The sequence below is a fragment of the Nilaparvata lugens genome, chromosome 11, assembly GCF_014356525.2.
Source record: "Nilaparvata lugens isolate BPH chromosome 11, ASM1435652v1, whole genome shotgun sequence".
Classification (NCBI taxonomy): domain Eukaryota; kingdom Metazoa; phylum Arthropoda; class Insecta; order Hemiptera; family Delphacidae; genus Nilaparvata; species Nilaparvata lugens.
The window spans coordinates 38,678,912-38,695,256 of record NC_052514.1 but is presented as its reverse complement, the minus strand read 5'-3'; the positions used below and the strand labels follow the sequence as shown (position 1 = coordinate 38,695,256).

Sequence of the window (16,345 nt, the reverse complement as noted above, 5' to 3'; positions counted from 1 at the left end):
GAAGAAATCCTAGTTAAACATAGAACTTTCTGTCCTATCGTACCGTGACGTGTCGTCCCGGAATGTGAGTGTAAGCGCTGTTATCAGGTCTGGCTGCAACTGTCTACAACGTTGATGGAAAAATACATTTTCAAGATGTTCGATGTTTTTGAACGGTTAGTATTATAGTCCACTAGACAGCTGATGAATAATATTCTATAGTCTGATTTCTACTTTAATATTGGCGTATGAAGAAGGCAACATTGTTGATCCATTCAATCACAACCCATCTATCAACTAGTAGTTCTGTGAACAGTAGACCTCACGCAGTATTCTCATCCACAAGTACCTGATTGAAACTATAGACCTTATGGAAATACAGCAATTGACTGGCTTCTCCAAACATCTGTGTAATCACTTGTCAGCTGATTTATGATGAATAATAACTCTATAGTCTGATTTTTACTCCAATATTGTCGTATGAAGGAGGCTCCTTTTTCCTTGAAATGGCAGAATTTCCAAAAATTGTGTATAAGTCTACGCGAAATTTAGAAAGGAACATAACCGTCAAATTTCATGAAAATCTATCACCGCGTTTCGCTGTAAATGCGCAACATGTAAACATTTAAGAGAAATGCCAAACTGTCGACTTAAATCTTAGACCTCACTTCGCTCGGTCAATAGAAATATTCATTAGCATTTGAATAATAATTGCAATATCTCAGTCATTTTCATCTGTAGCAATAATAGTAGGTCTATGTTAACGCGCCGCTATGGAATACTTGCAGGCTCAATACAGTAATAACGGAACAATATGATTGGATAAAAAGCATGAATTGAAAGAGTTACTGGCAGAAGATTGTGAATGACCTGAAGGCGTTTATAGGAGTGATGCAACTGCATTTTAAATGTCACATACACAGACAACACAGCGTGAGGTCTTGCAATGATAATGGGAAGGAACAATTTTGGGCTTTAAGCATGTTTTTCTTTTCCCAATCTCTCATTGTTGAGAATGATATTGTATGTATCAATGTATAAATAAATAAATGAATGAATGAATGATTGAATGAATGAATGAATGAATAAATGAATGGATGAATGAATGAATGAATAAATAAATGGATGAATGATTGATTGAATAAATAAATGAATGAATAAATGAATGGATGAATGAATGAATGAATGAATGAATGAATGGATGAATGATAATAGAGTGAGGATGATTGGACCAAGCCAATACCTACAATTACTTCAGGCCCCACAACTAATTAATGACGTCATAACATGTAGATTGATTCTTCCTAGATCATAGTAGATTCTACTCAAAGTTAGTAGACAGAATACAGTAGACAGACTGAATACCTAGTATGTCTACTAACGTTGGATTCTACTAGCTTATCAATGTAACTTTTGTTACTGTATCGATTTTTAAAGGATGGATTACTATCTAAATTTCAGATGAAAGACACTTGTATTTTATCAAATAGAAATTTTATTGAGATAAAAACACTTTATTCCACAAATGCAATAGCCTAATCTATCCATACTTTCAGCTTGATAGACATAGGCCTACTCAATTCAGTGATAGAGCTATTGATAAATTCATCTCAACCAAAAATACTTAATAATAGCCTGTATCAGAGTCGAAGGAGAGGTAAATCAAAGATAAACCAAATTTGATGTAACTCTTTTTTAGAAAAGAGGCTCCCACAAACTTGATCACAATAAATCTGTGGTACAAAGAAACCCATCAGGAGACTGTTTTTCAGTTAGGTAAAACCTTTAATATTATGATGTTATGGACAGTTCCAACACTTTGCATTTACTTTTCAATTTATCAGTTCAAAAGTTCTCTCACACACTTTATTTACAATGTTCTTCCACGCTATAATTACACTGTTATTTCACATTTTATTTACACTGTTCTTTCACACTTTAATTAAATTTTCCACTCACACTTTATTTACACTGTTCTTCTACACTTCATGTAAACCGTTGTTTTGTAGAATTGAAGTTCTTTCTTCTTATCGCTCGTATCCATTCAAAGTTTCATCCTTCGAAAAAGAAAATACCATACGGATCAAAACTTTTCGAGTCTTGTTATAATTCCCGAAACAATTAGGTACATTAGGTACACAACAGTATCCCATGATTTAAAACCCCAAATTCATTATCACTTTTCACAAACTAATTTCAGAAGAATGATAAACAAACCATATTCATTGAAATGGAAGACCGTGAAAATTGAATTTGTGATTCTAATTTTGTTGATTACCAAATCAGATGAGTGATAACAAGCATCAGCGCTCTTATTTCGCTTGCTTACCAGCAGTAGATCATGGATCTACATGTGATGACGTCATAGTTTATTAGAGATCAGTTGTGGGGCCTGAAGTAATAGTAGGTATTGACCAAGCTCTACTGATATTCACTTTTGAAAACCCCTATGAATAATATTGAAGCTTCCCGTTGCAAGAATGCTTGTAAATTTTAGTTAATCTTACTGTAAGATGGAGTAGGGAAGTAGAAGATTTCAAAGGAAAAGATAGAAGAAGAAGAAGAAGAAGAGAAGAAGAAGAAGAAGAAGGAGAAGAAGAAGAAGAAGAAGAAGAAGAAGAAAACAAGAAGAAGAAGAAGAAGAAGAAGAAGGAGGAGAATGATAAGAAGGAGTTGAAGGAGGAGAAGGAGAAGAAGAAGGAGAAGGAGGAGAATGAGGAGAAGGAGGAGAAGGAGGAGAAGGAGGAGAAGGAGGAGAAGGAGGAGAAGGTGGAGAAGGAGGAGAAGGAGGAGAAGGAGGAGAAGGAGGAGAAGAGGAGAAGGAGGAGAAGGAGGAGAGGAGGAGAAGGAGGAGAAGGAGGAGAAGGAGGAGAAGGAGGAGAAGGAGGAGAAGGAGGAGAAGGAGGAGAAGGAGGAGAAGGAGGAGAAGGAGGAGAAGGAGGAGAAGGAGGAGAAGGAGGAGAAGGAGGAGAAGGAGGAGGAGGAGAAGGAGGAGAAGGAGGAGAAGGAGGAGAAGGAGGAGAATGAGGAGAAGGAGGAGAAGGAGAAGAAGGAGGAGAAGGAGGAGAAGGATGAGAAGAAGGAGAAGGTGGAGAAGGAGGAGAAGGAGGAGAATGAGGAGAAGGAGGAGAAGGAGAAGAAGGAGGAGAAGGAGGAGAAGGATGAGAAGAAGGAGGAGGAGGAGAAGGAGGAGAAGGAGGAGATGGAGGAGAAGGCGGTGATGATGAGAAGGAGGGTGTAAGCCAGTGAACAGTTTTTATCCAGTAAACAAAAACTCTTTATTAGATTCAATTGTCATTCCATTAAGGTTTGCTGATGAAAAATGAACAATATTGACAGTTTTCAAAATATAGTTTCAATTTTAACTAATGTTCTTGTTTTTTGAGTGTAGAATACTTTGTCGCTTTACTATTGATGCGAAGGACCTGAAGCAAGATATCCTCTCCTCAATGGCATAGGGCAATACTTTCAGTACGACGGCTTCGAGCCTATAGTCCCCATACGGCAAGGCAGGTAGATTGTTCAGATTGAAATTAATAATGAAGTTCTTCAAATCACATTGTGTCTGCCAATACAAACAAAAAATGTACAACACAAACAATGATAATTTCAACATAGGTAGTTTCAAATATTGTTCCTAGTTTTATCATGGAGGAAATATAGCATACGAAGATATTTCATGGTATAGACAATGGTCGCCAAACTGATGAGCCTGTGAGCTAGAATAGCATTTTTCCTACTGTTACGTTGAAAAGTGGCCATTGCTGCACTGATTACAGAACGCAAAGAATCACTTTTCCGCTCTAGTGCGGGAAAAATTTTTCTGCACTCCAGATTTGCAACATGGCAACGCAAAATACTTAGCAGGTTATATGGAGCAACAGTGCAGCAAAATCAAGATGAAGTTGGTAACAGTGACTGCTGTGGCTGCTATAGTGAGCAGAGGTGCAACCAAGCACAACGCGCTAATTATTAATTATATATTATAACGAGGACAGCAACAGCACAGTGCCGCCACAGCACACACCACACAGCCGCCTCGCCATTCAAACACTACTAAGTTATTTGATGGATTTCAGGCAATTTTACCCATAATTACCCACTTTTCATATTCAATGGTAACTGTAGGAAAAACTTAATGTGAAATACGTGCGCAAAGTTCCTCTGCTGCACTCAACAAACCATTAGTAAACGTTTCTTTCGGTGCAGCAAACTGTCACTTTGCGCACTAGTTGCACAAATAAATATATAAATCTTCTTGTGAGCTACCAACGAATATTAGAATGAAGAAAGTACGGTATGCAAAATGAAATTTTCACACTTCTATTGCATATGAAGATACGTTTCTAGTGTTGAAATCTACTTATCTCATAGCAAAAAGTATAACAAAAGTTGAAATGTACATTTCAATGAGAGCAGTGGAATTCTTTTTGGTCATCAAGTATTCTCTTGATGTTCGGAGTGTACGTTGTAGCCGCCATTCTGATGCAGTTGTCCAATTTTTCATCGGTCTGTTCCTATATCGAGCTGAACATAGCTTTCAATCTCAATGCAACTTAAATAATATTTGGATATTTTTCTTTGGGGACTTGAGGCCAAAAATATTTCCAGTTGTAGAAAGTGATCTGAGAGACAGATTATTTTGAAAATCCACAAATTCCATTTCTCCTGATCTCCACCAAAATGTTTTACAACACAAGCTGCAAAATTTTCTGCATAGATTTCTACAAAAGAGAGTTGATGAATTGTACCATATTTGATATGCTTTTAAAATCTTGAAATCGTTTATCAAACTGTTGTTTCAAGTCTGAAAGAATTGTAACGTATTCTTGGTTATTGCTGCGGTTCTGTGGAGGATTTTTCTCCGTATTGACTTTCTTCAGACTGGGAAAGTGTATTATTCAAACTGGACTAAATTCTTTTGCACGAGCGTTTCTGTGAGCTACCAAAAACTACCCCACGAGCTACCGGTAGCTCGCGATCGACTGTTTGGCGACCACTTGAGAGCGTTTATGTCGTAAATTTCACTATTAACTCAAGCCGGTAGTCTAAGGTGGGCCGTTCACTAGAACCGTTTTCGTCCGAACTAGCATCGGCCGAAAACTACCGAACTCGACCGAATGATCCCCCAACAAAGAAAGGAATAGATGCTCGTCCATTGCAACAGGTTCACGGTCGTCTCCGGCCGATCAATTTTTCGATCCGAATTGAATGGATTTTCCGGCTCTATCCTGCCGAACTAACTAGTCGAGCTGAGACAACAAAGTCTTTCTAACCTAAAATTGTTTCACAGTCTTGTTTGTTTTTGTTTTTCGTCGTGATGTTCAAAGGAATCTGTGAACAAAGATAGCTTGATAATGAATAACTAATTTAGTGGATATTTGTTGAAGATAAGATTATTGTAATGAATAACTAATTCAGTGGATATTTGTTGAAGATAAGATTATTGTAATGAATAACTAATTTAGTGGATATTGGTTTATTCAATTTTCAAAATCTCAATAAAATCACTGTTTATGAAAAATGTTGGTGGCTTTGATAGTAGTTAATTCAATAATTGACAACTAGACTGACGTAAACGGTTCCAATGGACGACCATATTCGGCCGAATTAACGGCCGGCAGATTCGTCCGATCCAACGGCCGAACGGATCGGTTGAATACGGTTCCAGTGGACGCTTACCCTAAGTTGTTATTTTCTTGTAGCTATGTAACGCTGGTAGTCTCACATTGTGGCGTTCTTACACTCTCACCCAACAAAAAAGGAATAATAGACAGTAGTCGACAGTAATCGGCTCGAGTTAATTAACGAAAAATCTGCTTCAAATTTTGAACATAAAAAATGTTTACCATATGGGGTATTCTCTCATGCTATATTTTCTCCATGATTCCATTTATATAGCTTCTATTGAATATGAAAATGAACTTTATTCTGCATTTGAGTAATACAACATTTAAAACACTAATAGTTTCAGAATTATACTAGCAGCATTTTTTTTATAGACGCTGCCAGTTTACATTCATTCTATATATAAATTTCATAATATAGAGGTAAGAGTTGCTAAATAAAATAAATAACAATAATTATCTGTGGCCATTGCGGTACAATGATAATAATTTTATAAGAAAAATACTGTTTACAGAGAACGAAACTTAGAGTCAAATTTAGAGTTGAAAATTTAATGTCGAATAACAAAACTAAAAAATTCAGAAACATAGAAACAGTTCAAAATACAATTCAGAAAATTTGTAAAGCACTAATATATTCATGAAGAGATTACAATGGGGTTAAAACTACAATCTGGCATGTTAAGATAAAACTTGGAAGTAAACAGTCTGAATCATGTTGTTGAAACAGCCAAGGTTTTATAATTTTCGTGAAATTTGTAAGGGAGGTTTTCCTCATGCCATCATTGTTGTTGTTTGTTTGTTTGTTTCATTGGCGCTACAGTCCGATGTGGACCTTGGCCTCCTGCACAATTCGCCTCCAATCGTCTCTCCTCTCCGCCACATTCTCCCATCCTCTGATGCCCAAAACACGCAAATCGGCACTCACATCCTCCAGCCATCTCCTCCTGGGCCTTCCTCTTCTACGCGTACCAGTCATTTTACCTTTTAACAACTTATGCGGTAGTCTGCAGTGCTCCATTCTCTGGACCCTGCCATGATTAGGTATAGTCTAATGTTATACAGTTTCGGACCTAGATAAACAAATGATTTCGCAAAAAAACTGAAGTTTATGCTAGGTAGTCGTCAGATGGAATCCTCTCTTCGTCTTTCAGGGAAGCAGGGTCTAAAAAACCCATCATTACCACTACGCAAAAAGAAAATTCTCAATACTTTAAAAGCAAATGAATGCCGAAGTGGGAAAATACCCAGTGATTGGAACAAAGGAAACGAAGGCTCTCTTCGATTTTTGAAAAGTAGAATCCTAATAAAGTGCTTCTGTAATTTTTTGAATATTTGTTTTTGAATAATTATTATAATATGGTTGGTGTAACTGCAATTTCTTAATAAAATTAATATTCCTTATAATTCTAATATGAAAAATCCAAGTGCCGGTTGCACAAAAGCCGGTTGAATTTTAACCGAGATATCAATTCTACGAGAACCAATCAGAAAATCCGTCCTATCAAAAAGGCCTTCTCTGATTGGTTCTCGTGAAATCGATCACGGATAAAATTTAACCGGCTTTTGTGCAACCAGGCCCTAAGTCTTTGAAAATCTAAGTCTTTGATAAAAATCTTACCCTTTTTTTGGGACATTGTAATGTTTCATTGCATTTGTCAGCTAACGTTTGGAAAATGTCACGTCCAAATGTCATAACCATGTCACATGCCTTCAATTTCACATCAATAACTGTGCTATACCGTCCATTTGAGCTCTTAATTGCGGCTATGGCTTGCACCTGAAAATTACTCTGAGAATAAAAATTCCACTCTTTCCTGCCAAAAACTCTTCAAAAACAGTAAAACATCAACGGAATACTATCACAAGCAACGGAAAAATTATTCAATTGATGACAGTATGTTAAGCTGCCTACAGATATACGCGCCTCCAACCCGCTCCGCGCAAGCCCCGCCCTCGTTCCGCCATCGCTCTGCAATCGCTCCGCCCCCGATCTGCAGTCGCACCGATCATGAACGTAAACGGGAGATGTTAGCTCTTCTCGCGTTCCACTCTTGCTCCCCGGTCGATCATCAATCGCTCTGCTCGAGTGAAGCCGCGTCCACACTATGTCGATCGACACCGATCGACAAAGTCGATCGACAATGTCGAACAAGTGTGAACGTGTCGCTCGACATTGTTGAGCGCTGTCGAGTCGAGTCGAACGCAACCCGATTCAGGTCGGTCCGGATCAAAGAAAGTCGAGTCGAACGCACCAGTGTGGACGTGTCGATCTTGTCACTGCCGTTTTAGAAAATAGAATAGTGATATACTGTTGTGAATTAGTGAATATACTGTTGTGAATATACTGTTAGTGAATATACTAGTTAGTGAATAGTGAATATACTGTTGTTCAAGTGCTTACATTTTTATTGAAAATGAATTGGAGTGATACCCAAACGTCGAATTTCATTGAAATGTACCATGATCGTTCTTACTTATGGATTCAAGTGATGTTGACTATAAAACAGAAACAAGCGGCATGATGGTTTGGTGGAAATTGCGGTGTCATTTGGCATTGAAAAAGTGGAGGTGGAAAAGAAAATTAGAAATTTGCAAAGTCAAACACTAAACACTAAAACACTTAAAACACTCGATTATGTATGAACATTTATGTTGGTTGTCGATCGACTCGTCCACATGTACTGAGGCAATTTTGTCGAGTGACACAGTCGAAGGTGTCGAGCGACTTTATCGATCGACCGGGTCGACAGAGTCGATCGACATAGTGTGGACACGGCTTGACGTTCGGTTGCGGAGCAGAGCAAAAGTCTGTTTATAGGACGAGGGACAAATTCTGAGGTATTAGAACGAATTGGGACGACAGTGGAGGTTGTTTACTGTATTAGGAGTCATAAGCTTCAGTATTTTGGACATGCTATGCGCGAGGAAAATTACAGATTCCTCCAGTTACTCATGGAGGGCAAGATTGAAGGAAGCCGCCGGCCTGGGAGAAGGAAAACATCCTGGTTGAGGCTGTGCAAAGGCCAATAATAAACTTTCTACTCGTGATATTTTTCAAAGCTATAAAAATGAAAAAGTTTTTTCAGGAAAATATTTTTTCCTTTTTGAGATGATAATAATAATAATAATATCGAGTGACCTGGCTGGCTCAGGTCGTAACTGATCAATTTCAGGGCCTCTGACATGACCTAACGACTGCTTTTTAGGCAGCCGGGACCGACGACTTAACGTGTCCATCCTTTTTGAGATATGAGCGCCTAAAGTTTGAATTTTTGGGACAGAATTTTTCAAATTCGGTAAAAGATAAATCCATGAGATTCAGAGGATGGATTCTTCATGGTATTGTTGATCTAGTAAAACAAAAATTTTCTGAAAATATCAATTTTTGAAAAAGTTATTCAATTTACCAAAAAAAACTTAACTCAAAGTTATTTTTTGTTATTATTAGTAAATTGAATAACTATCTTAAAAATTGATACCAGGAAATTTTTGTTTTACTAGATCAACAATACCATGAAAAATCTATCCTCTGAATATCATGGATTCATCTTTCACCGAATTTGTAATGTTCTGTCTCAAAAATTTAAACTTCAGGTTTATATCTCGAAAAGTAATGATCGGAAAAATAGTATATTACGCTACAAGCACAGAAAGATAGTGTTTACGGTATGAGGATAGTTTCCCTGAATATGTTATCTGAATACCGTAAACACTTTTCTGAGAGAGTCACGTACAATATTTTTTGCCACACTACAGGTATAGCTGACGCCAAAAAGTTGGGCGGCTTCGTGGGTCTCTTGTGCGTTCCAACAGCCGATGTTGTCGAGTAGAGCATTGCATCAGCTGTGAGTAGGTTACTCCTTGTGGCCCATGAACCCACCTAACTTTTTGGCATCAGCTATATAAGAATAATAAGTTGAATAAGAATGTTTTATGAGGGGGGGAGGAACTTTGATGCCTCATATCTCAAGAACCAGACGTCGTAGGGTACTCAAAGTGGGGTGGGAATTTCCGATCTCACCCTCCTAAACACGATGCACCATATGGCACAGTTGTCCAAACACATTTTCAAAAAAGTTAGAATAGCAGTCTCACCTTTCTTAGTTCCATGTTAGTGGCCGGAAAGGGTACTCTTTCCGGCCTTAGCCGGAGAGAAACCTGTTCTGACTTCAGACGAGAGTTGTTTGCAAACAATGTCTTTCAGATCTACATAGGGACTGGAAAACAGCTGCTTTCTGTGCAGTTTGGCGAAAAAATATTTTCCTGGAAAAACTTTTTCATTTTGATAGCTTGATGATAAACAAATCGAAATACTTTGAAAAATATCACGAGTAGAAAGTTTATTTAGAGCCTTTGCACAGCCTTAACCAGGATGTTTTACTCCTTTCAGGCCGGCGTCTTCCTTCAATCTTGCCCTCCATGATTAACTGCAGGAATCTGTAAAAGTACCATATCACACACAAGACAACTGTAATTCCTACAATCTACTTTTCTCGAACTGTTCACTGTTATAATTCAGGGCGTGAGACCTTTGCGATTATATTAGGCGTTTTTCAAGCGTTTTTTCAGACGCCAACCCAATCAGCCAATTGGAGAGCTTCCTGCTCTGCCGTCTGAAAACGCCTGAAAAACGCCTGGTCTCGGTGACAATTGATTTGTTTTCAGTGATTTCGTTCTTTGAACATTCTCTTAATAGATTCCAACTAACTGATTTAAAAAGATGAATCTTCACTAATATTTTCAGCTATCCTTTATGATCATTGAACATAATGGAGTGATCCGTGGTCTAGTGGATAGAGTGCTTGTGTTGCAGCACAGAGATCCCGGGTTCAATCCCTCTCATAACCAAAAGTTTTTTAACCAGATCACTCCCGTGTTATCGGATGGGCACGTTAAATTGTCGGTCCCGGCTGAAGTATGACAGTCGTAAGGCCCATTGACGGCTTAAATTATATATTCAGGCGGTGGGACCTTCCCGCAAGGGACTCCCCACCAACAAAAGCCATACGAATTTACTTTTATTGAACATAATAGATTTTATGTATTTATCTATTCTAATAATAGATTTTAACTAACTGATTTCAAATGATGATGTTTCACAAACATTTTCAGTCATGATTTGAAGTGATTTGTTCTCTTTGAAAAATCTCAAAATAGATAACTATTATTTAACGAAAATCCTAAATAAATGCTGTACATCACCCCAAAGACTTCTGCTACTGCAGACATTGACAACAGGGTTAACAGCTAGATGGAAATTCGATGAGAAACACTATCCAAAAATTAGTTGCCAGCCCGGGAATCGAACCCGGTACCTCCCAATTGCTAGTCAGGAATGCTTACCCTTACACCAAACTGACAATCTCTGGATAGCAGCGCTCATTTTATACGAAGCCATAGCGGCCAACCAGTGATGTACAGCATTTATTTAGGATTTTCGTTAAATAATAGTTATATATTAATTAGCATTTGAATAAATGCATTCTCTATTTAATTCCATCTCTCAAAATAGATTTCAACATACGGATTTTTATGATTTTTCACCAGTTCTTAGGTTTTCACTCACTTTCAGATTGTCGTCAACGTCAGCTCCAGTGTCCAGGGTTCCCGAGTAGATCATGTGAGTTCTATTCAATTTGCCAACTTTCACATTTGAAAGGAAGTCGACCTTGCCTCGCTTGTCACACTGCCCAAACTTATGGAAAACCACATCATAGTTTGTCTGCAGAACAATAACCAAAAAACTCATTGAAATTAAACTCTTCATCCATAGACATTCACAAATACATTTGAATTATGCTATAAATAAGGTTACAGCTAGGCTAGTCTCATGAAGTCACTTTGCTTATATGGATTACTTAATTCGGATGAAAATAAAATAAAAACTTTCAGTAGGTACCTTTTTATTAAAAACTTCAAAATACCAATGGTCGGAAAAAGTCGTTAAAATATTTTAAATTTTTCAATAAAAGGGTACTAAAAGTTTCTATATTGTTTTTATTTTACTGGGCTAGTCTATACAAACAAAGACTGAAAGAGAAACGAAAAAAATTGTCAATTTGAATAGTTAAAGATTATGTACTTATAGAAAACCAAGTTATAGTTTGTCTGCAGAACAATAACCAAAAACTTCATTTTTCATATTATTCACAAATGACACATTAGTAGAATCATTCATACATATCAGTAGAATGATTGGGAAGGAAATATAAGCAATTTATTTATTTATTTATCACATTGTGTAGAAATACTTAACATGAGGAAAGGCACAACAGGCTCATGCCCAAAACTCTCCCATTTCCAATTTATACTATACTGGATAATTTACTATGATAATGAAACAATATTCAAGATCATGACAGAAGTCTACACTTTACATGTTTCTAATTTTATACTAGTAGTTCTGTGAACAGTAGACCTCGCGCTCAGTAAGTTACATTGACCTGTTGTTATGTTTTCTCAGAAATTAAGAAATAATTAATCAATTTAAAATGTCTAGAAAAAATCCCAAATAAACATAGAGCTTTCTGTCCTATCGTACCGTGACGTGTCGTCCCGGAATGAGAATCTAGAAGGATGATAATTCAATGCTGCAAACACTCTACCAATTCATAAAAACATGATACAGAATGCATAGTACAGAATCTATAAACAAGCAGTGGATTGGATCAGCATATTGTGGATATTGATATTTTCAATCAATCAGATTAAGATTAGGAGTTCGAACCACCTTCTAATTGATAACGCCTTACGATTGGCCGTTCTCTGAGCTCTGCCTTGAACTGGCCACGCCTTCAACGAATCACGAGCGAGCAATGCTCAATGAATTCTAGCAGACTAGTTCCCTAGATCGCTAGAAGGCGCATGTGGTGTTTACATCTTTATGATGTTCCTGGCAGACACAGTACAATCTCGATTACATATTTGTCTACATAATCTCGATTACATATTTGTTTACATAATCTCTGTTTACATATTTATGATGTTCACTGTTTGTAATGTTCCTGGCAGACAAAGTAGAATCTCGATTATATATTTGTTTACATAATCTCGATTACATATTTGTTTACATAATCTCGATTACATATTTGTTTACATAATCTCTGTTTACATATTTATGATGTTCACTGTTTGTAATGTTTCTGGCAGACACAGTAGAATCTCGACCTCGGAAATCTATGGGACTGTGGCAAGGCATTCCCACACCGAAAAAGACGGATTTATATTATAAGAATGCTACCTGGTGGCCGAGTTTGAAAACAGTCGCTTGGAACTGTCGACCAATCAAGACCGAACACATTTCCACTACTCTGTCTGATTGGTCGACAGTTCCAAGCAACTGTTTTCGAATTCGGCCACCAGGTAGCACCAGGTGATGGATCAATATTATACATTGTCTCCCTACTCTGCGATAGTTGGAATCAACTACTTTCGTATTAGCAACTACTTTAGCAAATATAATTTTGTTTTTTTAGAAAGGAGGAGGAGAAGAAGAAGAAGAAGAAGAAGAAGAAGAAGAAGAAGAAGAAGAAGAAGAAGAAGAGAAGAAGAAGAAGAAGAAGAAGAAGATGATGATGATGATGATGATAAAGACCACATATTCTACTTACCCCTAGATCACCCAGTATAGATAGAGCATACAAATCTGCAATGAAATATAAAACTATCAAAGCTAATTTTGATAGACTAATCATTCTCTCAATGCTATGAATGAGCGAATGAAAAACTCCACAATATAACTTTCTGAAAAAATGAGATCCACAATATCATCACAAGGCTTTTAAATGACAATAATTATGCTTCATTAATCAATGGGTTCTTATCATGATAACTAATGTTTTTCATCAATATTGGTAGAAAATTACGTATCATTATAATGATATTGGAAGATATCACGACAATTTTATTAATCCTCAATATTATTATTGCTAGGCCTTCCAATGAAAATATTATTTTGCATTATTCAATGGATTTCCATCATAATAACTATTTCCTATCAATAGTATTAGTTTAAAATTACTCATCATAAAAAATATTTTGGAAGATATTCCAACAATATTATTACTAGCCCTCCAAATGTCAATAATTATTGTGCATCACTCAATGAGTTGACATCATGATAACTAAATTTCCTTCATCCAATATTTCAAAATCACTTATCATTCGAATAATATTGAAATATATTCAACAATTGAGCAAGAAAAGTCTAAAATTACAGTGAAATAACGGATATCCTAAACATGAAATGCTGTCATATTATCAGGAATTCTACCAACAGGCTGCACAAAACTGCAACAGGATAAAACTGCATCAGGAAGTTTACTATAGCATTACCAACAAAAATATCACTGTACTAACATGAAGCTTCAATTAATCCATTATATCAGTTATGCCATACTCTTCATCTTATTTAAATCAAATTTGTATACGTCAAATTTATATATATCACCCTATAACTGATATCATTTTCGCAGTAAATTTGCTTCCAACTGATTAATGGATATTATTATTTAACGAAAATCCTGAATAAATGCTGTGAATCACCCCGAAGACTCCTGATAATTAGCATTAGAATAAATGCATTCTCTATATAATTCTATCATTAAACCGGTTGGCCGCTATGGCTTCCCATAAAATGAGCGTTGCTATCCAGAGATTGTCAGTTTGGTGTAAGGGTAAGCATTCCTGACTAGCAATTGGGAGGTACTGGGTTCGATTCCCGGGCTGGCAACTAATTTTTGGATAGTAGTTCTCATCGAATTTTCATCTAGCTGTTAACCCTGTTGTCAATGTCTGCAGTAGCAGAAGTCTTCGGGGTGATTCACAGCATTTATTTAGGATTTTCGTTAAATAATGATTATATATTAATTAGCATTTGAATAAATGCATTCTCTATTTAATTCCATCTGTAAAGGATATTATTGAGGTGCGTACAGATATACGCGCCGCGAACATGAGCAATTCACTTTAAATCAGCTGACTATATCTGTATTTTTACAGAAACGGTAAGATACAGATATGAAAAGCTTGGCATCAGCTGATTAGAAGTGAATTGCTCATGTTCACGGCGCGTATATCTGTACGCACCTCAACAATATCCATTAATCAGTTTGGAGCAAATTTACTGCAAAAATGATATCAGAAGTTATAGGGTGATGTATATAAATTTGACTGAAGATGAAGAGTATGACATAACTGATATAATGGATTAATTGAAGAAGGCTTCTAGTACACTAGTAGTTCTGTTAATAGTAGACCTCACGCAGTTTTATCATTCACAAGTATCTGATGATGTCATCTGTTTGAAATGTTAACAAACTCAGTTCACGTTTGAGTTTGTATTCCATATGATTCATCCAGTTCCGTGATAATCTTTCTATCCGATGAAAATTAATTTTTCACAATCAAAAAATAATATTAAAATTTCTTCAGCATTATTCAGTTCATTTGATTATTCTTAATCACCTATCAAATTGTTTTTTTCCAAATGTGAGAATATTGATACTGATGGGCGCGCATTATTATGCAAAAAAATATTGAAACCAAAGACCTTTAAGATGCATACCTCTTCAAGGTCTTTGATTGAAACTATAGACCTTATAGAAATAGATATGGCTTCTCTAGAACATCTGTGTAATCCACTTGTCAGCTGATTCAATTCAATTCAATTCAATTCAAAAAGTTATTTATTTCATACAAGCAATCACAGTGGTAGCCTACATCATAAAATAAGAATATACTTTACAATAAAAATAAGACAATGTCAGCACCACAGATATGACAGCGATATACAAATATATATTAAGAAATATTCACTCTCGCAAAGGCATTACTGCCTGTGTGCGAGAATGAGTCTAATGTAGGAGTAGGAATAGGCATATATATATATATATATATATATATATATATATATATATATATATATATATATATATATTTCGCAGTACTTGCATAGATCGGTTAAGCTTGTTGACATTTCAATAATAGTGACACTAAACCCCCCCCCCTCCTGAGAATGGAACTAGAAACCCAAGAAACCCCAATTATGAATCATTTATATGATTCAATCAAGAAGATCGATTATGAATAATTTTATTTTCCGATTAATCCTATCTTCAGAGTAGATGATATATGATAGTGATATCGGTGTATGGAGGAATTCCTTTTCCTTCCATATTATCCTTAAAATGCAAAATCCCAAAAACCTTGTGTATACATCGACGCGCAGTTGAAAATGGTATATTCCTGCCAAATCTCATAAAATTCCATCAACGCGTTTGGCCGTGATTGCGTTACATACAGACTGATGAAAGAAAATCCTAGTTAAAACATAGACCTCACTACGTTCGGTCAATAATATACAGTACTCTAACATGAAAGTACTTCTTATATTTCTTTCATGATGATTATCGGTTAATAATAATATCATGTGACCTGGCTGGCTCAAAAAAAGTGATTAAGAAAACACAAACATATTTATTATATCAAACGAGCATGAACAAAATGTGAAAAACAAAACAAAAAGATACAGGAAATGGGATGTAATTTTAATCAGCGCAATGATACATGATGCAGTTTTGGGATGTACCAATCACAATGCGGTATTTGACCGGCGCTAAAAACGATTTAATTTAGAATATTCACATATTATTTATATAAATAATAAAAGACTGTAATCTTTATAGAACGTATAGATTTATGTAAGAAATGTAAAATAAAAGTTAAAGACTAAAATA

At 36.1% G+C, this 16,345-nt stretch overlaps 1 protein-coding gene across 1 annotated transcript; it reads right to left on the bottom strand.

Moving 5' to 3' along the window:
- Window positions 1-3,232: 3,232 nt before the first annotated feature.
- Window positions 3,233-13,335, bottom strand: LOC120353692. Its single transcript, XM_039438410.1, has 4 exons — window positions 13,220-13,335; window positions 11,176-11,331; window positions 7,228-7,386; window positions 3,233-3,544 (listed from the first exon to the last, which is right to left on the bottom strand). Exons 1-4 carry the CDS (start codon window positions 13,301-13,303, stop codon window positions 3,341-3,343), a joined length of 603 nt encoding a protein of 200 aa, XP_039294344.1. The 5' UTR covers window positions 13,304-13,335; the 3' UTR covers window positions 3,233-3,340.
- Window positions 13,336-16,345: the final 3,010 nt, after the last annotated feature.

Excerpts from the sequence above, each read along its gene's own strand:
- LOC120353692 (XM_039438410.1), bottom strand. The coding sequence starts at position 13,303 with ATGATTAGTCTATCAAAATTAGCTTTGATAGTTTTATATTTCATTGCA. Across the intron at positions 7,387-11,175 it reads ACGTTGACGACAATCTGAAA|GTGCAAGCCATAGCCGCAAT; the intron begins GTGAGTGAAAAC and ends AGTAATTTTCAG. Across the intron at positions 3,545-7,227 it reads TACAATGTCCCAAAAAAAGG|ACACAATGTGATTTGAAGAA; the intron begins GTAAGATTTTTA and ends TTGTATTGGCAG.